The sequence below is a fragment of the Jaculus jaculus genome, chromosome 1, assembly GCF_020740685.1.
Source record: "Jaculus jaculus isolate mJacJac1 chromosome 1, mJacJac1.mat.Y.cur, whole genome shotgun sequence".
Taxonomy (NCBI): Eukaryota; Metazoa; Chordata; class Mammalia; order Rodentia; family Dipodidae; genus Jaculus; species Jaculus jaculus.
Window position 1 is genome coordinate 167,644,917 of NC_059102.1, and position 25,199 is coordinate 167,670,115.

A 25,199-nucleotide genomic window follows, 5' to 3' on the forward strand; every position below is an offset into this window, starting at 1 on the left:
GACTCTGTTTAAAAATATCTTTGGGGGCTGGAGAGATGGCTTAGTGGTTAAGATGTTTGCCTGTGAAGCCGTGGGTGACTGTCCAGGTCCCACGTAAGCCAGACTCACAAGGTGATGCAAGCACACAAGGTTGCACATGCGCACAAGGTGGTGCACACATCTGGAGTTTGACTCCAGTGGGCTGGAGGCCCTGGCATGCCAATTCTCTTTCTCTCTCTTAAATAAAAAGCCAGTCTGGGGGGCTAGAGAGATGGCTTAGTGGTTAAGCGCTTGCTTGTGAGGCCTAAGGACCCTGGTTCAAGGCTCAACTCCCCAGTACCCACGTGAGCCAGATGCACAAGGTGGCACATGCATCTGGAATTTGTTTGCAGTGGCTGGAGGACCTGGTGTGCCCATTCTGTCCACCTCTCTGTCTCTTTCTCTGTCAGTTGCTCTCAAATAAATAAAAATAAACAAAAAAAATTTTTTTAAGCCAGTCTGTTGGGCTTGCCTCAAATAAAAAAATCTTTGGGCTGGAGAGATGATTCAGTGGTTAAGGTGCTTGCCTCATCTTTTATACTTTCCGCCATAAACCAATTCAGTAGACAATTTCCAGACTTCTTACTGTGTAAAGCTGTATCTATCATGACCTTACGTCATTATATTTTCTTATTTTTAACTTCACATGACATTCATTTCAAAAATATTTTCTGAGTATCTGTTATCTGTGTCATTATGTTTTCTTGATGTTAATTCCCACACCACACATTCTAAAATGTTTCTGAACATCTGTTACATCCCAGGCTCTAATTTAAGCACTGAGGAGTTGAGTCTCTGCCCTTACACACTCACACTCCAAGGAGACAGATCATCAGAGGATAAGCTAATGTATTCAGAGAGCATTAGATGGCGATGCCGGAGGCAAGGGAAGCAGGGACAGGCGAGGGGCAGGGAAAGCTTTCCTGGCTGGGGCCACTTTCCTTTCTTAGATGCAGCCCACACTCATCACCTCAATGGCAGGGATCTCCTTCCCTAATTCCCTATGATTCGTATGTGAGAAGGTATTCATTTTTCCTGTTGCATGTCAGTCTCCTGGGAAACTCATTATAATCAACAAATAATTTATAGATAATAAACACATAAATTTATTTATTTATAACAGTGGGATCAATAGTTCTAAAGATAGGAAGGTTTATAGGACTGGTTTTATGTTGCTAAATAACCATTTGTAGGTAGAAAGGAAGGTCAAACCATTGTGTGAATTGTGTGCTCATGAGTGTATGTATGTAATATCCACCTTGACCAGTAGGTGTCAGCATGCAATGGACACTCAGGAAGCCGGATCCATGAGAAACAACTGGATCCAACAGGAGCCCAGGCAAGGTCAGCAAAGACAGGGTCTCCACTCTGTTGAAGAGAGCTGGGGAGATGACTCAGTAGTTAAAAGCACTTACTGCACAAGCCTTATGACTTGAGTTTGGATCCCCAGGACCCACATAAAAAGCTGGACACAGTAGCACAGGTGTAATCCCAGTGCACCTATGGCAAGATGGGCAGAACCAGGAGTAGCCCCGGAGCTGGCCAGCCAGCAAACAACAAAACCCTGCCTAAAACAAGGCGGCAGACAACGACCAATGCCTCTGATCTCTATATGCATTCCGTGGCAACACACACACACTCAACAGCAACAGCCCCATGTACCTTCCTGATCCAGAGAAAACAACCATTAGAATTAGCACCATTGCAAATGAAGTCTTTATTCTCCACCCAGAAACAGGGATTTGTAGAACACCCAACAGCTGGGGTCAGCTTCCCCAGACTGGGGGTGCCCCATATGCATGTGAGATTGTGTGAAGGGTGTGCCTAGCAGGCTCCCACAAGGAACCCCAGCAGTTACACTGCAGGAGCCAAGCCAATCCTATTGTTTGCCCGATCAAACACGGTGAAATACAGCCTCAGGAAAACGTCGCCCAGCACCCAGATCTCAGGGTCCGTCGAGTTGTCCATGCCTTCTTCAAAATTAGTATAGCAGATGTGCAGGTCACTCTGGAGAGGAGAGGAGACACGCGGGGTGGTCAGCCTTGCTCCCCATCCTTTCAGCATTCACACCCGGCAGCTGCGTGGTTCTATGTCCCTCCTCTCTTGGAACCAAGTGGTTCTCAGGCTGGGATTGCCCAGCAAGGAGCAGAACTGCTTGCAGCGCCCCTCACGCTCTGTCGTTTCTTTCCTCCAGCCTTGGGTTGGCTGCTCTCTTTGCGGAGCAGACCTATGCTTCCCCCCCTTAGCTCGCTCCCTCCTGAGTGGCAGCCAGTGCTGCCCTTCTGGGCAGTCTCTGGGGTGGGCGGCACTTACCCTCCTCACTGACAAAACTCTGGGCAACTCACTCTCCTCTTCCATCTACATACTTGTTACCCTAGATCACCCTGGTCATCCAGCCCATATAACCCAGCTGTCACCTTGCAGAGCTCTGCGGTGCCACTTGCGTGGAGTCTGTTTAGACCTACCCCAATCCAAGCTGCCCTCATCCGTCCTCTGTGAACCCGAGGGACGGCACAGTTCTGTTCCTTTCTCCTCACAGCTTTTTTGTTTGTTTGCTTGAGGTAGAAGCTTGTCTAGTCCAGACTGGCTTTCACTATGTAGTCTCCTCAGGCTGGCCTTGAACTCACAGCAATCCTCCTACCTCTGCCTCCCGAGTGCTGGGGTTAAAGGTGTGTCCTCCTTGCTGGGCTCCTCACAGCTTTTTTAGTTGCTTTAGCCTGTGGCCTCCAGGGAGAACTACCATGCCTGGTGCCTTGCCTGTGTGCTGGGTACTAGGGACCCTGTGCACCCCCTGTTCCTGTCACAGCCAAAGGCCCCCACAGAGGGAGGTGCTGCCACTGTAACTCATGAAGGGGGTTGCTGGGGTTTGCCTAGGTGTGGCTGTGGTGTAGGACTAGTGTGACCAAATAATTTAACATCTGTTGTGGTTTGAATGTAAAATATCTCTCGAAGCTGTGTTTGAACACTTTGGTCCCCTGCTGGGGGCACTGTTTAGCAAAGTTGTGGAACCTTTGGCCGTGCTGGAGAAAGTGGATCACTGCAGGGCGGCGCCTTGAGATTTTGTTGCTGAGACCCACTTCCTGTCAGCTTTCTACTTCCTGACTATAGAGGAATTGCGCCCAGCTGCCTTGTGTTCTGACCAAGCCCTCTTCTCTACAGGGATAGCATGTTCTCGCAAACAGAGCCAGAGTCAACCCTTCCTGCCTCAAGATGCTTTTGTCAGGCTTTTTTTTTTTTTTTTTCCCAGGGTAGGGTCTCGCTCTAGCTGAGGCTGACCTAGAGTTCACTATGTTGCCCCAGGCTGGCCTCGAACTCACAGCAATCCTTCTACCTCTGCCTCCCTAATGCTGGGATTAACGGCGTGCACCACCATGCCCAGATGTCAGGCATTTTTGATGCAGTAGTGAGGAACATAACTAATAAGTTATGTTGTCCAAGCCAGGACAACTTTGAGATGGAAAGGAAGAACTGCTAATAGTTATAGTGAGTCTGTCGCCACCCCACCTCCCCCATCACCGTTCCACTGGCCTGTTTCAAGGACTGCCGCAGCTGACTTTGCGTTCGTGCACTGGAGTATCTTGATAAAACAGAAGCTCTATCGTCACCCAATTCCTAGCACCCTGGCAGCATCAGCTGATACCTCAGTTATTATTTGGATTTTCAAGGTAGGGTCTCCCTCTAGCCCAGGCTGACCTGGAATTCACTCTGTAGTCCCAGAATGGCCTCAAACTCACAATGATCCTCCTACCTCTGCCTCCTGAGTGCCGAGATTAAAAACATGCGCCACCATGCCCGGCTATTTATTAATTTTTAAGACAAGGTCTCAGGTAGCCCAGGTTAGCCTGAAACTCACTATGTAGCCAAAGATAACCTTAAACTCCTTACCCTTCTACCTCTGCCTCCTAAGTTCTGGGATGACAGGCATGTGTCACCATGGCCAGGCTACTCCCTTGGTGTTTCTGGGAGGAGGGGAGAATACCAGACTGCCTTTAGGGTCTGGGTCCTTTTCTGTGGGCAGCTCCTGTAATGACAGGTCTTGACCACCAGGAACTTTCGTTCCCCCTCATCAGCAGCCACAGAGCAGGGATTTCTGCAAATCCCAAGACTTGAGGTCCAGTCCCGTGCATGCGTGTGTGTGTGTGTGTGTGTGTGTGTGTGTGTGTGTTTATGTGTGTGCGCGCGCAGTCTCTCACCTTTTGAATGTAGGCGCTGGCTGGCACTGGGTAGGTGACTCCATTGATGGTGAAGACAATGTCAGGTAGGGAGTGGACCGTGTCACAGTCAAGGACATGCTGTGAGAGAATGGGAAGCCTGAGGTCACTCTGGCGGATGCTTCAGTGTGGAGAGTGCTCAGGGTGACCCACCCATACGACTCTTTACCTCGCCATCATGGGACGCCCTGGCACCGATGATTTTCTGGATGTTGAGGACTGATTGACGTGGGCCAGTCAGCAAGGAGGTGCCAGTGTCGATAATGCCCTGACAGCCACTACCACAAGCAATGATTTCCCCATTCATGGAGATGCTGAGAGAGGCAGGGGCAAAGAAGACATCGGGGTCGCCAAACAGCTCCCTACCTTCCCCCTCCCTGGCTGGTTCATATCAGCCCTTCAACTCTCAGCCCTCTCTACTCTCCCCCTGCATGGCCATACTCTCCTTCATTCAGATCTGTCTGTCTGTCTGTCTGTCACTCTCTATCTATCTGTCATCTTCTGTTATCTATCTATCATCTACCATTGATTTATTTATGTGGTTGAAGTCTCCATATGACTCCCCAGCTGAGTTCTAACTCCTGGGCCCAAGTGATTCCCCTGCCTCAGCCTTTTGAAGAGCTGGAATTGCAGGTACATGCTACCATGCCTGACTTTCTTGAGTGTACTGACCTCTTCCTCAGGCACAGGCTCCCTTTGGCTGGCTGGCTCCAGGTTCCAGCTTTTCACCTCTTGTGCGATGCCTTCCTACAGACTAGATCGGACCCCTCTCTTAGTCACTTCCATCTTTTCCATATTCCTGGCAGGTAGTGGAACGGTGGTTCCTTGTTTGTGGGGCTCTCTGCTTCGTATACATTTGCCCTACTAGCTGGTGAGGTCACTAAGTGCCTCCCTCAAGCGCCTCACACAGAACTGTTCAGCGTATGTTTGTGGAGTAAGTCAATGAATGAACGAATGATCAGGACAGGGGACAACCTAAGCCCTGCAGTCCCTGAGGCTGCCCACCCAAGCAGAAGGCCAGGGCCACCAACACCTCCAAAGGACCCTTGAGCTTCTGTCTGGCAGTTCTCTGCAGAGTCTGCTCAGTCCTCACGCTCTCGTGTGCTCAGCTCCACAACCCCGCAACCTGAGCCTGCTGGTTGCCTGGGATGGGCTGGGGTGCGCAATCCTGAGAATGGAGCAGGGTGTCTCTACTCCTGGCTGTCTTCTTCCTGGGGTGACAAATTTCCCCATGTGCTAAGGACTTCAGAACTGTTTTGTACAGGAAACCCCAGGTCTTGGGCAAACAAGGATGGTGGGTGGCCACTGTGACTCTGCTCAGCTTGGCGGCTTCTTCCTAGTCCCCTTCTCACCCCACTTTCAGGTGCTTAGACCACGCTTCCTTCCTATCAACAGCTTAGAGCAGGTGTCCTCACCCTACATAGGCCTCTTTTGGAGACTTCTGCTTCCTCTCTGTAGGTTCCCAGCCCTTCTCTTAGTGCTCCAGAAGCAGGCCTGACCCATCTTCTCTGGCCAAGACCCTGCTGAGGAGGTCTGGAGGGCTTACAGATGCATACGCAAGGAGTGTGTGTCTGTGTGAGTGTATGTGACCACGTGTCAGTGTGAGGTGCTACTGGTGTGTCTCTGTGTGTGTACACGCACCTGTGTTTGTGGGATTGTACATACCTTATGACTGTTAGTTGTGGGTCAGTGACTATGTCGCACATGTGCCTGCATGAAACTGAATGTACCCATGTGCAGGTCTATGCCCACGGGCATATACGTTGGGGCAGGAACATCACAGGGGCAGAACCAGGCAGATGCTTACCTGTCCATGGCTAACTGCCAGTAGGCAAGCTTAGACACGGGCACCCAGTGAAGCTCTCCGCTGTAGTAGGAGGGATCCACCCCACCCAGCATCAGCACACTGCCCTTCTCACCCTTGCTGGAAGGAGGAAGAGGAAGAAAGAGTCACTATTGGCGGAGACTAATGGGCTGTGTCCCTCAGGTTCATTGACCGGCCTAGCCCTGGCTATACAGGTTGCTCCTTGTTGCTCACTTATCCACACAGGCTCACATGACTCCATGAGGCAAGCTCTACTACAAGTTCTGCTTCATGGGCAGGGAAGTTGAGGCAAGGATGGCTGAGTACCTTCTCAAGATGGGTCTTGTGGTTCCTGAGTGGCAAAGCTGAGGTTTAAACATGGAAAATTGGCTTAGGAGCTGGGCTCTGACCTCCTGACCCTTCGGCAGAGCACCAGGCTACTTCTGGCATTCCAAGCTGACTCTGTTGCCATTGGAGACTGCTGTGTCCAGAAAGGTCTGACCTCTCCTTGTCTAGCCCGTCTTTTTCCAGAAGACTCACAGTCCAATGGGGCTGAGGGTGGGCTTTCGAGCTCAGACAGGGCTGGCTTCATGAGCAGGTGACCTGGGCTGGGCGTGACACACACCTTTAATCCCAGCACTCAGGAGGCAGAGGAAGAAGGATGGCTGTGAGTTCGAAGCCACCCTGGGACTACATAGTGAATTTCAGGTCTTACTTCCAAAAAAAAAGAAGAAGAAAGAAAGAAATACCCTAACACATCTGTAGTTGCTATCCTGAACAAAGGCCCCATGCTATTATTTTACAAATAGTATATGTTTTTCAGCTGGGCCTGGACTCACAGTAAAATATTAGTGAAGGAAGAAATATCCTTGTTATCCCTCTCCTTCCTCATCTGACCACTGGCAAACTGCGTGGCCTCTTCCTCCAGCACCCAGCCTGACTCCACCCTCCTTCCTTTTCCTCCAGCCTCCCTGCCACCTCCCCCTACATTCCTTCTCCAGAGGGTGCCAGGGTGAGCTTCCAAAAACACGAACTCAAGCTGGGAATGGTGGCAGCTCACCCTGTGTGAGCCCTCTGGAAGCTGACGCAGGAGAATTTCTGAGAGTTGGAGCCAGCCTTGGCTACATAGTAGGTTTCAGGCCAGCTTGAGCTACAGAGATGCTGTCTTAAAAAATAAAAGCAAGGGCTGGAGAGATGGCTTAGCAGTTAAGCACTTGCCTGTGAAGCCTAAGGACCCCGGTTAGAGGCTCGGTTCCCCAGGTCCCACGTTAGCCAGATGCACAAAGGGGCGCATGCGTCTGGAGTTCGTTTGCAGAGGCTGGAAGCCCTGGTGTGTCCATTCTCTCTCTCTCTTTCTCTATCTGTCTTTCTCTCTGTGTCTGTCGCTCTCAATAAATAAATAAATAAAAATTAAAAAAAAAATAAAAGCAAACCAAACAACAATTCTCTCCCACAAAACAAAAACATAAACTGCACATAACTACTCTGATTTGATCCCTATACAATGTACATGTATAAAACATCACATTGCATTCATACATTTGTACAAGTATTATATGTCCATTAAAAGTAAAACAGCCAGGTGAGGTGGCGCACACCTTTAATCCCAGCACTCAGGAAGCAGAGGTAGGATGATCTCCCCATGAGTTGGAAGCCACCCTGAGACTACATAGTGAATTCTAGGTCAGCCTGAGCTAGAGTAAGACCCTACCTCAAAAAACGAATAAATAAATAATAATAATTTAAAAAACTAAACAGGTTGGAGAGATGGCTTAGTGGTTAAGGTACTTGCCTGAGAAGCCTAAGGATCCAGGTTCAACTCCCAGAATCCATGTAAGCCATGCACAAGGGGACACATGCGCACAAGGTAGAACACATGTCTAGAGTTCCTTTACAGTGTCTAAGGCCCATGTGCCAATTCGCTCTCTCTTTTGCTCTCTCTCTCTCTCTCTCACACACACACACACACACAATAAAACTAAACAAAGGTAAAACAAAAGTGTATCTTGGACCATGTCTTCACTGCTTAACCCCTTCTCAGGGCCCCTCTTGGCACTTAAGCAAACTTCAGCTCTTGCCCTGTGCTTCGTCCTGTCTGGTTTCCTTCCTGGTTCGCGGATGCTCCACACCCATTTCTTCTTGAAGACTTTGCACTCCCTCTTTCCTGCACCAAAAGGCTGCCTCTCAGGCCAGGCTCCTCATCAAGTCTTAGCTCAGTGAGCTCCGTCCCCCACCTTATTCCTGTCCATTCCATCAACTTTACTTATTTCTTTCACGGAACCAAGTGCCATCCTGAATGTCCTTTTCTCTTTCTTTCTTTCTTTTTAACCTCTTTTTGCCTTCCTTCTCTCTGCTGCTCTGTCTTGCATGAAGTACATACAGAGCAGTGCCCAGCATGAAGTGGTGCTTAATAAACATTTGTTGAATGCATCCTCTCATTGGACTGGATACAAATGTTCCTGTGGCTTGGAGAGGTTGAATCATCTGTTTAAGGTCACACTGTGTGGGCTAGGGAGATGGGTCATGGATGAAACACTTACCATGTAAATGTGATGACCTGAATTTGGATTCTAGCACCCATATCATTTGGCAACTAGACTAGCTAAATCTGTGAGTTCTGGGTTCAAGCGAGAGGTCCTGACTAGGTAAATAGGTGGAGAGAGGTTGAAAAAGACATCAAACCTTTGGCTTCCACATGAACACACATGCATGCACCCATACACGTGTAGCCAAACACACACACACACACACATACACGCCCTTGCCTGCCACTTGAACATATGTGGTTGGCCTCTGTTTTTGGTGGCAAATACACAACTGTCAACAGGAAGTCCCTTCAGCTGTATTTCTGCCTCCTCCTGGGTCTTATACCAGACCCTTAGCCCATCAGGGCATTTCAGCATATCTTTATTGAAACTTGTGGTTGGATATTTGATGGATTGATTGATAACTGCCATGAGACAGAGTCCTGAGAGCTGCCTTTCCAGTATAACCCTTCTAGGAGCCTCGGTTTGATCATCTGCCAAGAGGAGGGTCCAGACTGCGAGGTTCGGCAAATTCTCCATGAAGGGCCAGATTGTCAGCACCAGAGGCTTGGCCCGCTGTGCCATCATCTTGATTGCATGGCTCAATGCCACCACTTATGCAAAAGCAGCTGATTTGTGCAATACGTAAATGAATGGACAGGGCTCCAATGAAACTTTATTTACAAGAATAGGTGGTGGGATTTTCTCTTGCTATATCTGTATCTTTCTCTCTCTCTGTCTCCCAAATCAATGAATAAAAAGTAAAATTAAAATTAGAGGGCTGGAAAAATGGCTTAGTGGTTAAGGTGCTTGCCTGTAAAGCCAAAGGACTCATGTTCGATTCCCCAGTAAGATGCACAGGGTGGCACATGCATCTGGAGTTCATTTGCAGTGGCTAGAGGCCCTGGCATCCCCATTCTTTTCCTCTGTCTCTGGATCTTTCTCTCTTTTAAATAAATAAATAAAATATCACCAAAAAAAAAAAACAACCATGTGGTGGGTCAGATTCACTCCCCACCCCCCGCACACACCCCCTTATACCAGGCCATAGTTTATTGATTCCTGATCTAGACAACCTGTAAGGAATCTTCAGTGTCAGAGTGTAATATATATATTTGTTGTTATTTGTTTTTTTGTTTTGTTTTTTGAGGTATGGTCTCACTGTAGTCCAGGCTGACCTGGAGTTCACTATGTAGTCTCAGACTCACGGTGATTCTCCTACGTCTACCTCCTGTGTGCTGGGATTAAAGGCGTGCACCACCATGCCTGGCCAATATGTGTGTGTGTATACATACATACATACAGACATATATATATTTTTTTGGGGGGGGGATTTTCAAGGTAGGGTCTCACTCTAGCCCAGGTTGACCTGGAATTCACTAGGTAGTCTCATGCTGGCCTTGAACTCATGGCAATCCTCCTACCTCTGCCTTCTAAGTGCTGGGATTAGAGACGTACGCCAACATGCCCGGCTACGGCCAATATTTTTTTAAATACAATTGAAAGTGTCTTGCAGCCAAGGTGGAGAAAGGGCTGGTTCAACGCACACTCACCTGCTCAAGTAGAAAGCAAAGAGGTTCTGTGAAATGAGGCCTTGTATCCACAAGTTGTCGAACACAGGTGTTGTTCCCTGCAGGCCAAGGCTGGGGTAGCTCAGCCCCAGGATGCCATCAAAGAATGCATATTCCATGAAACTGCCCGGCTCCTGCAGACTTAGGCCAAATGCCTGGGCAACAAGCATGAGGCCCCCAATCTGTGGAAGAGGAGGACGTCTCATGTAAGGCTCTGAACTGGGGGCTAGGGTGCTGCTGGGCTGGGCTGGGCCGGGCCAGGGTGGAAGTGGCTGAGGAGATGGCTTGCTCCACAGAGGAGAACGGAGGCTGTGCCATGGCCCACTCAGATGTTTATCTCAGGCAGGACCAGGGGGACGGCTCTTATGTGGGTGCAGTGAGATGTCACTACCCCTGCATCCCCAGTTTCATCTGACCTTGTTTTTCCAGTGTGTGTAGAGGGAGTGGGGAGACTGTGACTCTGAATATGACTTGAGGGTTCCCAATGAGGACAAGTAGAGAACAGGGTCACTTCCTCTGGGACATCATCCAAGATGGTCTTTCCTGTACCCTTGGGAGACAGGGGTTTGTAACACCACACAGCCATTAGGGCTCTTAGGAAAACTTGGCCTGAGAAACATTGCTCTGTGTGTGTGTGTGTGTGTGTGTGTGTGTGTGTGTGTGTGTGTACGTGCATGCATGTATTCAGTCATTTTGAGGGAGGCAGTTCATAGGTTTTGTTAGATTCTCAAAGATATCCAAGATTTCCATGATTAAAAAACCAACTAGGCAGAGTTGTCCTACTTTCCTTGTCTCAGAGTTGGAATTCCTTTTTTAATATTTTATTTATTTATTTGCAAGCAGAGAAAGAGAAGAGAGACAGAGAAAGAGAAAGAGAGAGAGGGAGGCACACACACACACACACACACACACACACACACACAGTGGGCACACCAGGGTCTCTACTCACTGCGAATGAACTCCAAATGCATGCACCACTTTGTGCATCTGCCTTTATGTGGGTATTGGGGAGTCAAATATGGGTCGTTACACCTTGTAGGCAAATGCCTTAACTGCTGAGTCATCTCTCCAGCTTTTGGGGTCCTTTTTAAAAAAAAAATTTAAATCATTTTTATTTATTTATTTGAGAGTGACAGACAGAGAGAGAAAGAGGCAGAGAGAGAGACTGAGAATGAATGGGCATGCCAGAGCCTCCAGCCACTGCAAAGAAACTCCAGATGCGTGCGCCCCCTTGTGCATCTGGCTAATGTGGGTCCTGGGGAATGGAGCCTGGAACCAGGGTCCTTAGGCTTCACAGGCAACTGCTTAACCACTAAGCCATCTCTCCAGCCCAGCTTTTGGGGCTCTTGAGAACACCCCCCAAGTTGCCTGTGTGTTCTGATTCACTCCCCATCTTACCAGCTGGGTGACCTTAGGACTCATACTCTCTGTTCCCTCACCTATGGAATTTACTCACAGCAGGGCCTTTCATGTGGGGTTATCAAGAGAATAAAAGGAACCAGGCATGGTGGCATACGCCTTTAATCCCAGCACTCAGGAGGCAGAGGTAGGAGGATTGCAGTGAGTTCAAGGCCACTCTGAGACTACACAGTGAATTCCAGGTTAGCCTGGGCCAGAGTGAGATGCTCCCTTAAAAAAAAATAAAGAAAAAAATAAAGAGGATAAAAGGAGTTTTTTACAAAGAAAGTGCCCAGCATAGAGCCTGGCACAGTATAGAGTGTGAAAGCTGATGATATTTTTTTTGTGTGTGCAGTGTTCACAATGCATGTCTTTATGAATGTAAGCATGTGTGTATGAGTGTGCATGTGTATACACATGTACATGTGGAGGCTACAGGTCAGTGTTAGGTGTCCACCTTACTTTGTGTGTGTGTGTGTGTGTGTATACATACCTTGTGTTTTCAAAATATTTTATTTTTATTTTTATTTTTGAGACACACACACACACACAGAGAGAGAGAGAGAGAGAGAGAGAGAGAGAGAGAGAGAGAGCGAGCGAGCGAGCAGGCACATGCGCAAGTGAGTGAATGGGCATGCCAAGGCCTCCAGTGGCTGCAAACCAACTCCAGACACATGTGCCACCTGTGCATCTGGTTTACATGGGTCCTAGGGAACCGAACCTGGATTCTTTGACTTTGCAGGCAACCACCTTAACTTCTAAGCCATCTCTGCAGCCCATGTGTGTTTATATATAAGAGTGTGGTTGTGCACATACCATGGTTTGTGTGTGGAGGTCAGAAGTCAACTTCAGGTGTTGGTCCTTCCACCTTGTTTGAGGCAAGGTCTCTTGTTTTACCAGTGCATCTTTCAGGTTAGCTGGCCCATGAACTCCATGCCAATTCTTTTGTCTGTCTCCCTTCTTGCCTTAGGGTGTGCTGGCATTACAGACACCTGGTATAGTGTCTGGCTTTGTGGGGGTTCTGAGATCTAAACTTAAATCCTCTGGCTTGTGTGGCAAGCACTTTATCCACCAAGCCATCTCCCCACCCCTCCACCTAAGATTCTGAGACAGGGTCTCATTCTGAATCCAGAACTCATTGGCAGGGCTAGTGTACCCAGCAAGCCCCAGGTATTCTCCTGTCTCTGCATTCCGCAGGCTGGGATTACATACACACACTACTTACCCAGAGTTTACATTGGTGTTGGGGATCCCGACCCAGGTCCTCATGCTTGTGCAGCAAGCACTTGACCTGTTGAGCCATCTGCTCAGCCCCCAGGTGATTTTTTTTTTTTTTTTTTTTTGAGATAGGGTCTCCATCTAGCCCAGGCTGCTCTGGTATGTAATCTCAGGCTGGCCTTGAACTCACAGTGATCTTCGTACCTCTGCCTCCTGAGTGCTGGGATTAAAGGCTTGCGCCACCATGTCTGGCCCAGGTGATTATTTTTCTTTAACCCACCTCCCTTTCTACTCCTGACAGACCTTGTACTTACCATGGGGGAAGGAGATGCAAGTCTAGGCAAGCTGCAGACAGATGGTCCCACACATGGGGGAACATGTCCTTAGCCCCACAGAGTGGGCAGCCAGCTGTGGCATATAATCACTTCTAGCTATCTCTGGCCCTTCAGGAGTTGTCTTGCCCCAGGCCATCTCTCCCTTTGGTTCCCATATTACCTTAACGGTGTCGTAGGCAAGAAATCCTGACATCCCTCCAGAGCCATAGGCGACGTTAACAGGCCGGCCAGAGACCAGGAAGGTGGAGGAGAGCAGAGGGTTGAAGACCTTGTGTCTAGCTGCAGGGCAGAAGCAGCGGGTGTTCCTCAGGCCTGATGGGAGGGGAGGGGAGCTGCAGAACAGGGCAGGGGATGGGGCAGGTCCTCACCACAGGCTGGGCTGGAGCAGTAGATGGATGGCACCCAAAAATCCGCAGATCCAGTGTCCAGGACGACCTTGAACTCCTGAGGGGGCGTGCCAATGCTGATGATGCCTATATAGGCCAACTGTGAAGGGAAGTGTGTGATTAGGGTCCGCCTGACTGTAGGGGTTCCTGGCTTCACTGGGGTGGGGGGTCCTCATCTCCCAACCTGCACTGAAGCCAGGGCTTTCTTTTGGGAGTTCTCCAATCGCCCCTGCAGCTCTGAAATCCTTTCCACTTGCCACCCATCAGCTCTCTACCTCCTGGTCACCTCAACCCTCTGTACTCCTCACTTTCTCTAAGGTCAGAGTGGGTAATATCAAGACGGCGCAGTGGACTCTGTCATCAGAATTGTATTTTGTTTTCCATGTGTGTGTCTGGTTTGCATGCGTGTATGCTTGTGGCCTAGGGGAGAAAGAACGCGGGCCAGGTGTGCCCAATGACATGGTTGGCACGTGCTCATTGCTAGGCCTGATCCAAAGGGCTGAAGTAGGCATGCTCTCTCCGCTCCCATTTCTGCCTGCAGGAGCCCCGGCCGCGGGCCGGGCTGTGAGCCGCGGTGCGGGGCAGGAGCCCTAGGGGGCGCGCCGGAGCCCCCGCCACACTCACGTCCAGGTAGTTCCTCATGGGCTCCAAGGAAAGCGCCGGCCCCGGGCGCTGCTCCGTCCGGTGCGCGCGGCTGTGCGGGTACCTGTCCAGGTAATCCTTCAGCATGTTGCCCTCCCGCAGGTTTTCTCGCATGGATTTAATCTTCATCAGAGGGATTCTTTAAAGGAGAGACCAAGAGACCCGTGGCACCACACTGCACGGCGGCTGCTGGAGGCTTTCCTCCAGAACTGGCCCCCGACACGGTGGGCATGGTGGTTCTGCGGTAACTGCTCTGAGCCCGTTTCCTTTTCGTGGGGAAGATGGATGATAACATCCCTCCCAGAATGCTGGGGGGGTGGGGTCGAGGAGGCACCCATCATGTAGTGGGTCCTGACGGTGACTGCATTGTTATCCCACTTCCCGTTCCGTGTCTTTTCTGAAGCTGCCCTGGGAGCCAGAGGGACCGCTCCCCCCTCCCCCTCCCTCCCTCCCTCTTTTCTTACTCTTTCTCTCTTTCTCTTTCCCTTCCTTCCTTTTTCTTTTTTTCGAGGCAGGGTCTCGCTCTAGCCCAGGCTGACCTGGAATTCACTATGTAGCCTCAGGGGGGCCTCGAACTCCTGGCGATCCTCCTACCTCTGCCTCCTGAGTACTGGGATTAAAGACATGCGCCACCACGCCTGGCTTCTTTCTTTTTAAATATTTTATTTTTATTTGTTTATTTATTTGACAGAAGAGAGAGAGAGAGAGAGAGAGAGAGAGAGTGAGCGGAAGGATAGGCGCACCAGGGCCTCCAGCCTTGTCCAGCTGGCTGACGTGGGTCCTGGAGCATCCAACCTGGGTCCTTTGGCTTTGCAGGCAAGCGCCTTAACCGCTAAGCCATGCCTCCAGTCCCCCCCCCTTTTTGTTTGTTTGTTTTTGTTTTTCGAGGTAGGGTCTCACTCTAGCCCAGGCTGACTTGAAATTCACTATGTAGTCTCAAGGTAACCTCGAACTTTCAGTGACCCTCCCACCTCTGCCTCCCCAGTACTGGGATTAAAGGCGTGCGCCACCACTCCTGGCCCCTCTTTTTAAAAATATCTTTGGGCTGGAGAGATGGCTTAGTGGTTAAGCACTTGCCTGTGAAGCCGAAGGACCCCAGTTCGAGGCTCAACTCTCCAGGACCCATGTTAGCCAGATGCACAAGGGAGCGCACGCGTCTGGAGTTCATTTACAGTGGCTGGAAGCCTTGGCACACCCATTCTCTTTCTCTCTCTCTCTCTCTCCCTCCCTCTTTCTCTCTCTGTCACCCTCAAATAAAAAAAATAAAAATGAACAAAAAAATTTAAAAAAATATCTTTACTCAGCTATTTCAGAGAGAGAGAGAAAAAGATAGTATGGGTACACTGCAATCTCTTGCCACTACACAAATGAACTCCAGACACTTGCACAATTTTGTGCATCTGGAGTTATGTGGATACTGGAGAATTCGCCAAGGGCTGGTAGGCTTTGCAAGCAAGTGCCTTTAACTGTTAAGCCATCTCCCCAGCCCTGTGGATCTCTTTTCTGTTTCTTTTTTTTAAAAAAATATTTCATTGCTTATTTATTTGACAGAGAAAGGGAGAGAGAGAGAGAGAGAGAGAATGGGTGCGCCAGGGCCTCCAGCCACTGCAAACGAACTCTAGATGCACATGCCCCCTTGTGCATCTGGCTAACATGGGTCCTGGGGAATTGGACCTGGGTCCTTTGGCTTTGCAGGCAAATGCCTTAACTGCTAAGCCATCACTCCAGCCCGAAATATTTTATTATATTTATTTATTTGAGAGAGAGAGAAAGATAGGAAAGTGGCAGATAGAGAGAATGGGCATGCAAGGGCCTCCAGACACTGCAAACAAACTCCAGACACATGTGTTACCTTGTGCATCTGGCTTACGTAGTTCCTGGAGAATCAAACCTAGGTCCTTTGGCTTTGCAGGCAAGTGCCTTAACCACTAAGCCATCTCTCCAGGCCTCTTTTCTTTCTGTCTTCCTTTCTTTTCCTCCTTTTCTCCCTTCTCTTCTTCCCTCCCTCCTTCCCTTCCTTCCTTCCTATTTCTTGTACTGGGGATAGAACCCAGAGACTTGCACATACAAATCAATATCTTTTTCTTACACTGTGGGGCATTAGGAATTCATGTGGTCACACAGCTGACTAGTGTCAAAGCTGGGCCTAGGAAGTAGTAGCCCAGGCTAGCCTTGAATTTGCTATGTAGCAAAGGATGACCTTGAACTCCTAACCCTCCTGTCTCTTATCTCCCACACTCTGGAATTATAGGCATGTGCCATCATGCGCAGCTGGGGCTATCCCTCTTAGTCTATCTCAGGTTCAATCAGAAGCTATGGGTGAGAGGAAGCCCGGACATGAGAAACTCAAGGGAGCTAAGGTGGGGAATTGATAAGGGAAATGAAGAGGGATGAGGAATAAAAGTCAAAACTGAGAGAGGCAGAGTTCTGCACACACCCCAACAGGTAGAAAGATATGGGAGAGAGCGAGAGAGAGTCAGTGAGAATGAGAGAGAGAGAGACAGAGAGAGAGAGAGAGAGACAGAGAGAATGAATATAAATCTTTTCCTAGCTGGGTCCATCCCTGCAGCTGCAGAGGTGGTACACTGAACACCTTTGGGGGGTGACATTCACACAGCCCATGTGGTATGTGCCCCTTGGAATTGTGCAAGCATGCAGACCTGCTCTAAGGCTTCTGGGTCCCAGTGCACACCACTCATTAGTGGAAGAACACCTGATCTTCATGAAAGTCAGAGGAGATTGCATTTCCTTTTCCCACCATCAGTGGGCAGAGTAAGAAGACCAGAGGCTATCAGAACGCAGAGGCATCCAGAAAGACAGCCGAAACTATTTGTCCCATACTTACGTGACCAAACACTCTGAGAGGGTCACAAGCCCTAGGACTCCAAACCACTTCATGCTTCCTCCCTGGGTTTAAGGCTCTCAGGAAGGGCGAGTTCTGGGGCTGCAGCTGTGCTGGGAACTGCTTGTTAAATACCCTCAGACCTGCGCTAATCATCTCGGGAGGGCCACTCATGGGACTCGATAAGAAATGCACACAGCCCTGATGAGATCTTTGCCCCCATCAATGTTTGGTTCATGAAGCAGGGATAGAGGGCTAGAAATTCCCAGAATTTCTAGTGTACTCATTTCCTTGGGGCTTGGCTGAAACAATACCACCAAGCCACCTGACCTAACAAGTGGGGAGACTCTTGCTATCTTGGTGATAAAGACACTGTGGAGAATATGATAAACGTAAGCGCTGGGGGCCATGCTTGCCCTCAAAGATCTCATGTGGCTCCTTAGCAGCCTGTGAGGAGCACATCACTGTCCTCATTGGAGGACAGTGACAGCGAGTTGCTGAGAGGAAGAGAGTCAAGTTGCAGAGTGGAGATGCTGGAGGTGGCCCTCTTTGATACGAGTGGGCTCCTATGGCGGTGCTTAGGAGCCAATGTGCCCTAAAGATCTGGACTAGCCCTGCATGAACCATGCATCAGCTTAGAATCAGAAGATATTGTTTGCATCTAATAAGCATTTATTGAGGACCCACTGTGTATTGAGACTGGGATAGATGGTAGGATATCACAGCTCATTAATACCCAAGACATAAGAGCTGGGGCTGTTGCTCAGTGGTTAAAAGTGCTTATTCTGCAAGCCTGATGGCCAGAGTTTGGAGCCCTAGAACCTGCGTAAAAACCCATGTAAAACCAGGCACAAGTCGTGCCCACATCTGTAATCTTACGCATTACACCAGTAGGAGGTGGGGTAGGAGAATCCCGAAGCCCATGGGCCAGCTAGTTTGGTGTTCGCAGGGGCAAAACAACCAGAGACCCTGTCTCAAACACGGTGCAAGGCAAGGACTGACACCCTGAAGGCTCCTTTGATCTCCATAAGAAATTAACCACATTTTCTATTTGGCTCTACCTGGCTCTGTGTGGTTGGAATTTGTTTTATTTATTTATTTATTTTTATAAGGTCCATGTAGCTCAGGCTATACTCCAACTCCCAGTGTCGCCAAGTATGACCTTGGACTTCTGATATTCTTGCTTCCACCTTCTGGGCACTGGGATTACAGGTGTATGCCACCACACTTTGTTTATGTAGTACAAGGTTTTAAAGCATTCTTTTAAAAAAAAATTTTTTTTTGTTCATTTTTTATTTATTTATTTGAGAGTGACAGAGAGAGAGAGAAAGAGACACAGAGAGAGAGAGAGATTGAGAACGGGTGTGTCAGGACTTCCAGCCACTGCAAACAAACTCCAGACGCGTGTGCCCCCTTGTGCATCTGGCTAACGTGGGTCCTGGGGAACTGAGCCTCAAACCGAGGTCCTTAGGCTTCACAGGCAAGCGCTTAACTGCTAAGCCATTTTTCCAGCCCAAGAATTCTTTTTTTTTTTTTTTTTTTTTTTTTTTTGAGATTGGGTCTTGTTGTAGCCCAAGCTGACCTGGAATTCACTATGTAGTCTCAGGCTGGCCTCGAAATCACAGAGATCCTCTTACCTTGGCCTTCAAAGCGCTGGGATTAAAGGCATACGCCAGGGCTGGAGGGATTGCTTAGTGGTTAAGGTGCTTATAAAGCCAAAGGACCCAGGTTCGATTCCCCAGGACCCACGTTAGCCAGATGCACAAGGGGGTACATGCATCTGGAGTTTGTTTGCAGTGGCTGGAGGCCCTGGCACACCCATTCTCTCTCTCTCTTTCTCTGTCAAATAAATAAATAATAATAAAAAGGCATGTGCCACAATGCCCAGTCAAGGCATTTTATTAACTGAGCTTTATTCCCAGCCCTGTATTTTTAAGCCCCATTTCTTTTCCCCAACACCCTGTGTATCCCCATCTTTCTACAGCCATCTTGAATGTCCTCAGCCACTTTGTTCTTTAGGACTCCTTGTCCTGTGTCTATCTTATCTTAAAATGGCTTTTCATTCTCTCCCAAGTGTCCTGGATATTCCAGTACCCACATGGATGCAGTACCGTACAGTCCTATTGCAGAGGGACTACTGTTTTTCCAGCCTTTTTTTAATTTTAATTTTTACCTAGTTTATTTTGGAGGGGAGAGAGAGAGAGAGAGAGAGAGAGAGAGAGAGAGAGAGAGAGAGAGAGAGAGAATGGAAACACCAGAGCCTCTTAACGCTATAAACCAATTCAATGTATGCATCACTTTGTGCAGCTGACTGACTGTATGTGGGTGCTGGGGAATTGAACCTTGGCTGGGACATGCGGACTTCAAACCACATTGAGGGCTATGAACCCACACCAAGAGGCTCCCACTGGCTAAACATTGAACATTGCATCACATGAATTGCGACAAAATATATAAAATCCAAGAGCCTGATATGCCTTTAAAGTTTATTTATTTATTTATTTGAGAGAAGGGGAGAGAGAAAGAGGCAGACAGAGGGAGTAAGTGTGGGTGTGCCAGGGCTTACTGCCACTGCAGACACATGCACTGTCCAGTGCATCTGGCTTTATGTGGGTACTGGGGAGTTGAATCTGGGCCATTAGACTTTCAAGCAAGTAAGTGCCTTTAGCCACTGAGCCATTCTGCCAGTCCCTGATATGATTTTATATGGCGCCTGTCATCATTGGCAATCACTAGGGCACAGATTCTTTATTCTCATTGATGAAGGAAAATCACCAATATATATGCACCTTTTTTCTTCCTTTATTTTTAAACAGTTTTATTTATTTAAGAAAGAGAGAGAGTGAGAGGGAGGGAGGGAGGAAGAATGAGCATGCCAGGGCTGTAGCCACTGCAAATAAACTCCAGATATATGTGCCACCTTGTGCATCTGGCTTATATGGGTACTAGGGAATTGAACCCGGGTCCTCAGGCTTCACAGATAAGTGTCTTAACCACCAAGCCATCCCTCTAGCCCCCTTTCTGTCTTTCTAACAGCATTTAAAATATATATTTATATTTTATTTACTTATTTACAAGCAAAGAGATGATAGATAGATAGATAGATAGATAGATAGGCACATAGATAGATACATAGATAGGTAGATAGATAGATAGATAAATAGATAGATAGATAGATAGGTAGATAGATAGAGTATAGGTAGGTGTGCCAGGGCCTGTAGCCACTGCAACTGAACTCCAGACCACTTTGCGCATGTGGCTTACGTGTGTACTGGGAATCAAACCCAGGTTGTCAGGCTTTGCAGGCAAGTGCCTTAACCACTGAGCCATCTCTCCAGCCCTAAGTACTTTTTTCTGTATGACCACAAATAGGTGATGAAAGACATTCTTTTGAATTGAGTAATTACAGCAATTAAATTAGGAAGGCACTGGAGAACGAGAGACCCAGTAATTTTTGCCCCCAAGGAACAATGAATCTAGGCAAAGACCATCAATGGATGCCAAAGCTGCAAGATGGAAAGTTGAAGGGCAGTTCATGATGGGTGGATTAGGTTGGCAACTCTGGGACTCACTGGTCCACCTCAGCATTGATCAAAGTTGGACAGATAAGCCACATACCTATGATATAATGCAATAAAAAGGGAACCACCCATGAAGGGTACTGATGGGAAACTTGCAGTTGGGTCTGGATCTAAATACCAATTTTCAGGAAACTCATGGATAAAGAAACAGGGAAGCAACCATTCAAATTGAACTGGTGGAACATTGCACGGGACAAATGACCCCCTCCTTAACCACCCCTTTAACAGTTACAGACTTTGAGCTGGGGGGATGTGTTCCACAGTGTGAGGGTCTCAGTTTGAATCCCTAGCACCTACGTGAATGCTGGGTAGAAATGGCAGCCTTCTGTAACGCCTGTTTTGAGAAGGTAGAGATGGGATCCCAGGGGTAAGTCGGCTAGCTAGAGTAACTGAACTGGGGAACTCGGGGTTCAATTGAAAGACCCTCTCTCAATAAATAGGGTGGAGGGCTGGAGAGACGGCTTAGTGGTTAGGGCATTTGCCTACAAAGCCTAAGGACCTGTGTTTGATTCCCCAGTACCCATGTAAACTAGATGTGCAAGGGGGCACACACATGTGGAGTTTGTTTGCAATGTCTAATGGCCTTGGCATGCCCAATTCTCTCTCCACCTGCCTCTTTCTCGCTCAAAATAAATAAATACGGTGGAGAGTGATTGATGAAGACACTGGATATCACACTCTGGCCTCTATATGCACACACACACGTGCGCTCATATACAAGAATGCACATGTACACCACACACGCACACACATATACGATAAAACCACCCATAGGCTTTACTTTTTAGAGCAGTTGTAGGTTTTTGCCAACATGGGGCAGAAGGTGTAAAGGCATCTCAGCTGCCCCCTGCCCCAGTGTGCATAAACTCTCTCCCATTCTCAACATTCCCTGGTAGAGTGGCTTGTTACAACTGAAGCAGCCATGTTGATATCTTATTTTAATTTAGTTATTAGAGGGAGTGAGAATATGGGCATGCCAGGGCCTCTAGCCATTGCAAGTGAACTCCAGACACATGTGCCACCATGTGCATCTGGCTTATGTGGGTCCTGGGGAGTTGACCTGGGTCCTTAGACTTTGCAGGCAAGTACTTTAACCAATAAGCCATTTTTTCAGCCCAAATGTTTTTTTTTTTTTAAATAGTTTTTACTTTATTTATTGAGAGACAGGGAAATGGAGGAAGAGAGAGAGAGAGGAAGAGAGAATGGAGTGCTAGGTCCTCCAGCCACTGCAAACAAACTCCAGATGCATGCGCCACCTTCACCTCCAGCTGTGTTGATATCTAATCACCCCCAGTCCATGGTTGACATTAGGCTCCCTCTGGTGGTTCATTCTGTGGGTTGGCTGAAAGGTAAGGTGACGTGAGTCTGATTGTAGCATCATTGCCCCGAACCTCCCCTGTGCTCTGGCTATTCCTCCCCTCCCCAAACCTTCCTTGATGACCACAAATTTTTCACGGCATTCAGTTGTGCCTTTCCCAGAATGCCATGGGGCTGTAACCTCTTTGGCTTGTCTTCTTTCACTTACCAACGAGCATTTAAGGCTTCTTGGTGTCTTTGCATGGCTCGATAGCACACTTCTTTTTAGTGCAGTTTTGTACCATCATCTGGGTGTTTATTTACCCAGCCCCCTACTGAAAGTCATCTTGTTGGCAATGATGAATAAAGCACGGATCATTAGTTGTGGGTTTTTATGTTGACACCAGATTTCACCTCCTTTGGGGAAATGCCATGGAGGACAATTGTTGGATTAGATGACGAGAGTATGTTTAGTTTTGTAGAACCTGACAAGCTGCTTCCAAGGTGGCTGTGCCATTCTCATCCCCGCCTCCGTGAATGAGGCTCCTATGGCTCAGGGCCACGCCAGGTTTGCTGTCCGCAGGGCTCTGGCCTCACTGCTTCCCAACCTCCCTCTTTCCTTCCACTTCCCCTTCCTTCCTTCCTTTTCCTCCTCCCTCCCTCCCTCCCTCCCTCCCTCCCTCCCTCCCTCCCTTCCTTCCTTCCTTCCTTCCTTCCTTCCTTCCTTCCTTCCTTCCTTCCTTCCAGACAGTCTCTTATAGCCCAGGTGACCTCAAACTCACTATGCAGCTGAAGATGATGTTGAATTTCTGATTAATCCTCTTGCTCCGTGTCCCGAGTGTCAAGATTACAGGTGTCCTCCCTCCACCACACCTGATTTATATTGAACTGGGGATGGCACCCAGGGCATTGGCGTGCTAGGCAAGCACTCTGCCAACTGAGCCACAAGTCAGCTCCTCATACACCTTTAAACAAACAAATGACATAAAAGGAAAACGATTTGAAAGTCTCAAGTGACAACAACCAAATGCATTACATGTGGACATTCTCTAGAGCCTAATCTGTGATTTGAATATATAAACCATTAAAAGGTGTCTTATTTCATTTTGTTTTACTTATTTATTTACTTTTGGTTTTATGAGATAGGGTCTCACTCTAGCCCTTTCTGACCTTTTTTGCTTTGTAGTCTCAGGGTGGCCTCGAACTCATGGCGATCCTCCTACCTCTGCCTCCCAAGTGTGCCACCATGTCCAGCTCATTTTATTTTTTAATGTATTTTATTTATTTATTCATTTATTTATTTGAGAGTGAGAGAGGGAGAAAGAGAGAGGCAGAGAGAAAGAGAGAGAATGGATGTGCCAGGGCCTCTAGCCACCATAAAATGAATTCCAGATACATGTGCCACTTTGTGCATCTGGCTTTTTGTGGGTACTGGGGAATCAAATCCAGGTCCTTAGGCTTTGCAGGCAGGCACCTTATCCACTGAGCTCTCTCTCCTGCCCTCATTTTATTTTATTTGCTGATCTGGAGAACTAACTCAAGGCCTCACACTTGCTAGGAAAGTTCTCTACCACCGAGCTATACCCGCAGTCCTTTAAAGGCGTGTTAGAAAGAGTCAAGGAGCCAGGCGGGCATGGGGTACACACCTTTAATCCCTATACTCCAGAGGCAGAGATAGGAGGATTGCTTTGAGTTTGAGGCCAGCCTGGGACTACAGAGTGAGTTTCAGGTCAGCCTGGGCTCGAGTGAGACTCTACCTCAAAACAACAACACCGCCACCAAAACCCCCAAACCAAACCAACCAGCCAAACAACCAAACAAGCAAACAAAAAAAGAATCAAGGAAATTTGAACATGGAAGGGCACAGTGGAACATGTTTATAATCCCACTACTAGGGAGGCTGAGGCAGGAAGATTATGAATTTGAGGCGAGCCCAGCAATATAGAAAGTTCTAGGACAGCCTGAGTTATGTAACAAGACACTTGTCTCAAAAATAAAAACAGGGCTGGAGAGATGGCTTAGCGGTTAAGCGCTTGCCTGTGAAGCCGAAGGACCCCGGTTCGAGGCTCCATTCCCCAGGACCCACATTAGCCAGATATAAGGGGGCGCACGTATCTGGAGTTCGTTTGCAGTGGCTGGAGGCCCTGGCGCGCCCATTCTCTCCCTCTCTCTCTCTCTCTCTCTCTCTCTCTCTCTCTCTCTCTCTCCTCTCTCGGTCTGTCGCTCTCAAATAAATAAAAAAAAATAAACAAGATTTAAAAAAAAATAAATAAAAACAAAGCCAGGCATGGGGGCGCATGCCTTTAATCCCAGCACTCAGGATGCAGAGGTAGTAGGATCGCCATGAATTTGAGGCCATCCTGAGACTACATAGTAAATTCCAGGTCACCCTGGATTAGTGTGAGACCCTACCTAGAAAAAACAAAAAATAAATAAATAAGTAAATAAAAGCAAACCCAGCAAGCAAGCAAACAAACAACCCTCACCAACAGACAACCCTCCCAAAGAGCAGAAGGGATATGCATAAACATGCTCACAAACATACACATATAAATACACACACACATACATACTTCATGTGTATGGTGTGGTGTATGTTCATGTTCCCACATTATTATTTTTTTTAAGAATTATTTATTGGGGCTGGAGAGATGGCTTAGTGGTTAAGGCACTTACTTGCAAAGCCTAAGCACCCATGTTTGACTCTCCAGATCCCATGTAAGAAGGTGACGCATGCTGAGCAAGGTCACGCATGTGCGCAAGGTGGTGCACGTGTCTGGAGTTCCATCATAGTGGGTGGCTGGAGACCCTGTTGTACGAGTCCTCTCTCTCTCTCTTGCTCTTGCTCTCCCTCATAAAAAAAGGCCAGTCTGTTGGGCTTGACCAAAAAACAAAGAATTATTTATTGACTTGCATGTGTGTGTGTTGTGTGTGTGTGTGTGTGTGTGTGTGCACACCAGGGCTTCTTGCTTCTGCAAATGAACACCAGATATTTGTGCCACTTTTTGTGACCAGCTTACATGGGTGGCTTGGGAACTGAATCTGGGCTGGCAGGCTTTTCAAGAAAGCACCTTTAACCACTGAACTATCGTCTCAGCCCTCATATTACTTTTTTTAAAATAAATTTTTATTTTTATTTATTTATTAGAGAGAGAGAGAGAATGGGTGTGCAAGGGCCTCCAGCTAATGTAAATGAATTCCAGACACATGCGCCACCTTGTGCATCTGCCTTACGTGGGTCTTGGGGAATCAAACTTGGGTCCTTTGGCTTTATGGGCAAGTGCCTTAATTGCTAAGCCATCTCTCCAGCCCTCATATTACTTTTTGTTGTTGTTTTGTTTGTTTGGTTTTTCGAGGTGGGGTTTCCCTCTA

General features: G+C 48.1%; 1 protein-coding gene across 1 annotated transcript; it reads right to left on the bottom strand.

Moving 5' to 3' along the window:
- Positions 1–1,872: 1,872 nt before the first annotated feature.
- On the bottom strand, positions 1,873–17,006 carry LOC101609989 (pepsin A-5-like). The gene is made up of 9 exons (XM_004667682.2): positions 16,954–17,006; positions 14,091–14,247; positions 13,449–13,566; positions 13,241–13,359; positions 10,112–10,311; positions 6,037–6,153; positions 4,399–4,543; positions 4,212–4,310; positions 1,873–2,025 (listed from the first exon to the last, which is right to left on the bottom strand). The coding sequence occupies exons 1-9, from the start codon at positions 17,004–17,006 to the stop codon at positions 1,873–1,875; spliced, it is 1,161 nt and encodes a 386-aa protein (XP_004667739.2).
- Positions 17,007–25,199: the final 8,193 nt, after the last annotated feature.

Excerpts from the sequence above, each read along its gene's own strand:
- LOC101609989 (XM_004667682.2), bottom strand. The coding sequence starts at position 17,006 with ATGAAGTGGTTTGGAGTCCTAGGGCTTGTGACCCTCTCAGAGTGTTTG. Across the intron at positions 4,311-4,398 it reads GGGCGTCCCATGATGGCGAG|CATGTCCTTGACTGTGACAC; the intron begins GTAAAGAGTCGT and ends ATTCTCTCACAG. Across the intron at positions 2,026-4,211 it reads CCAGCGCCTACATTCAAAAG|AGTGACCTGCACATCTGCTA; the intron begins GTGAGAGACTGC and ends TCTCCTCTCCAG.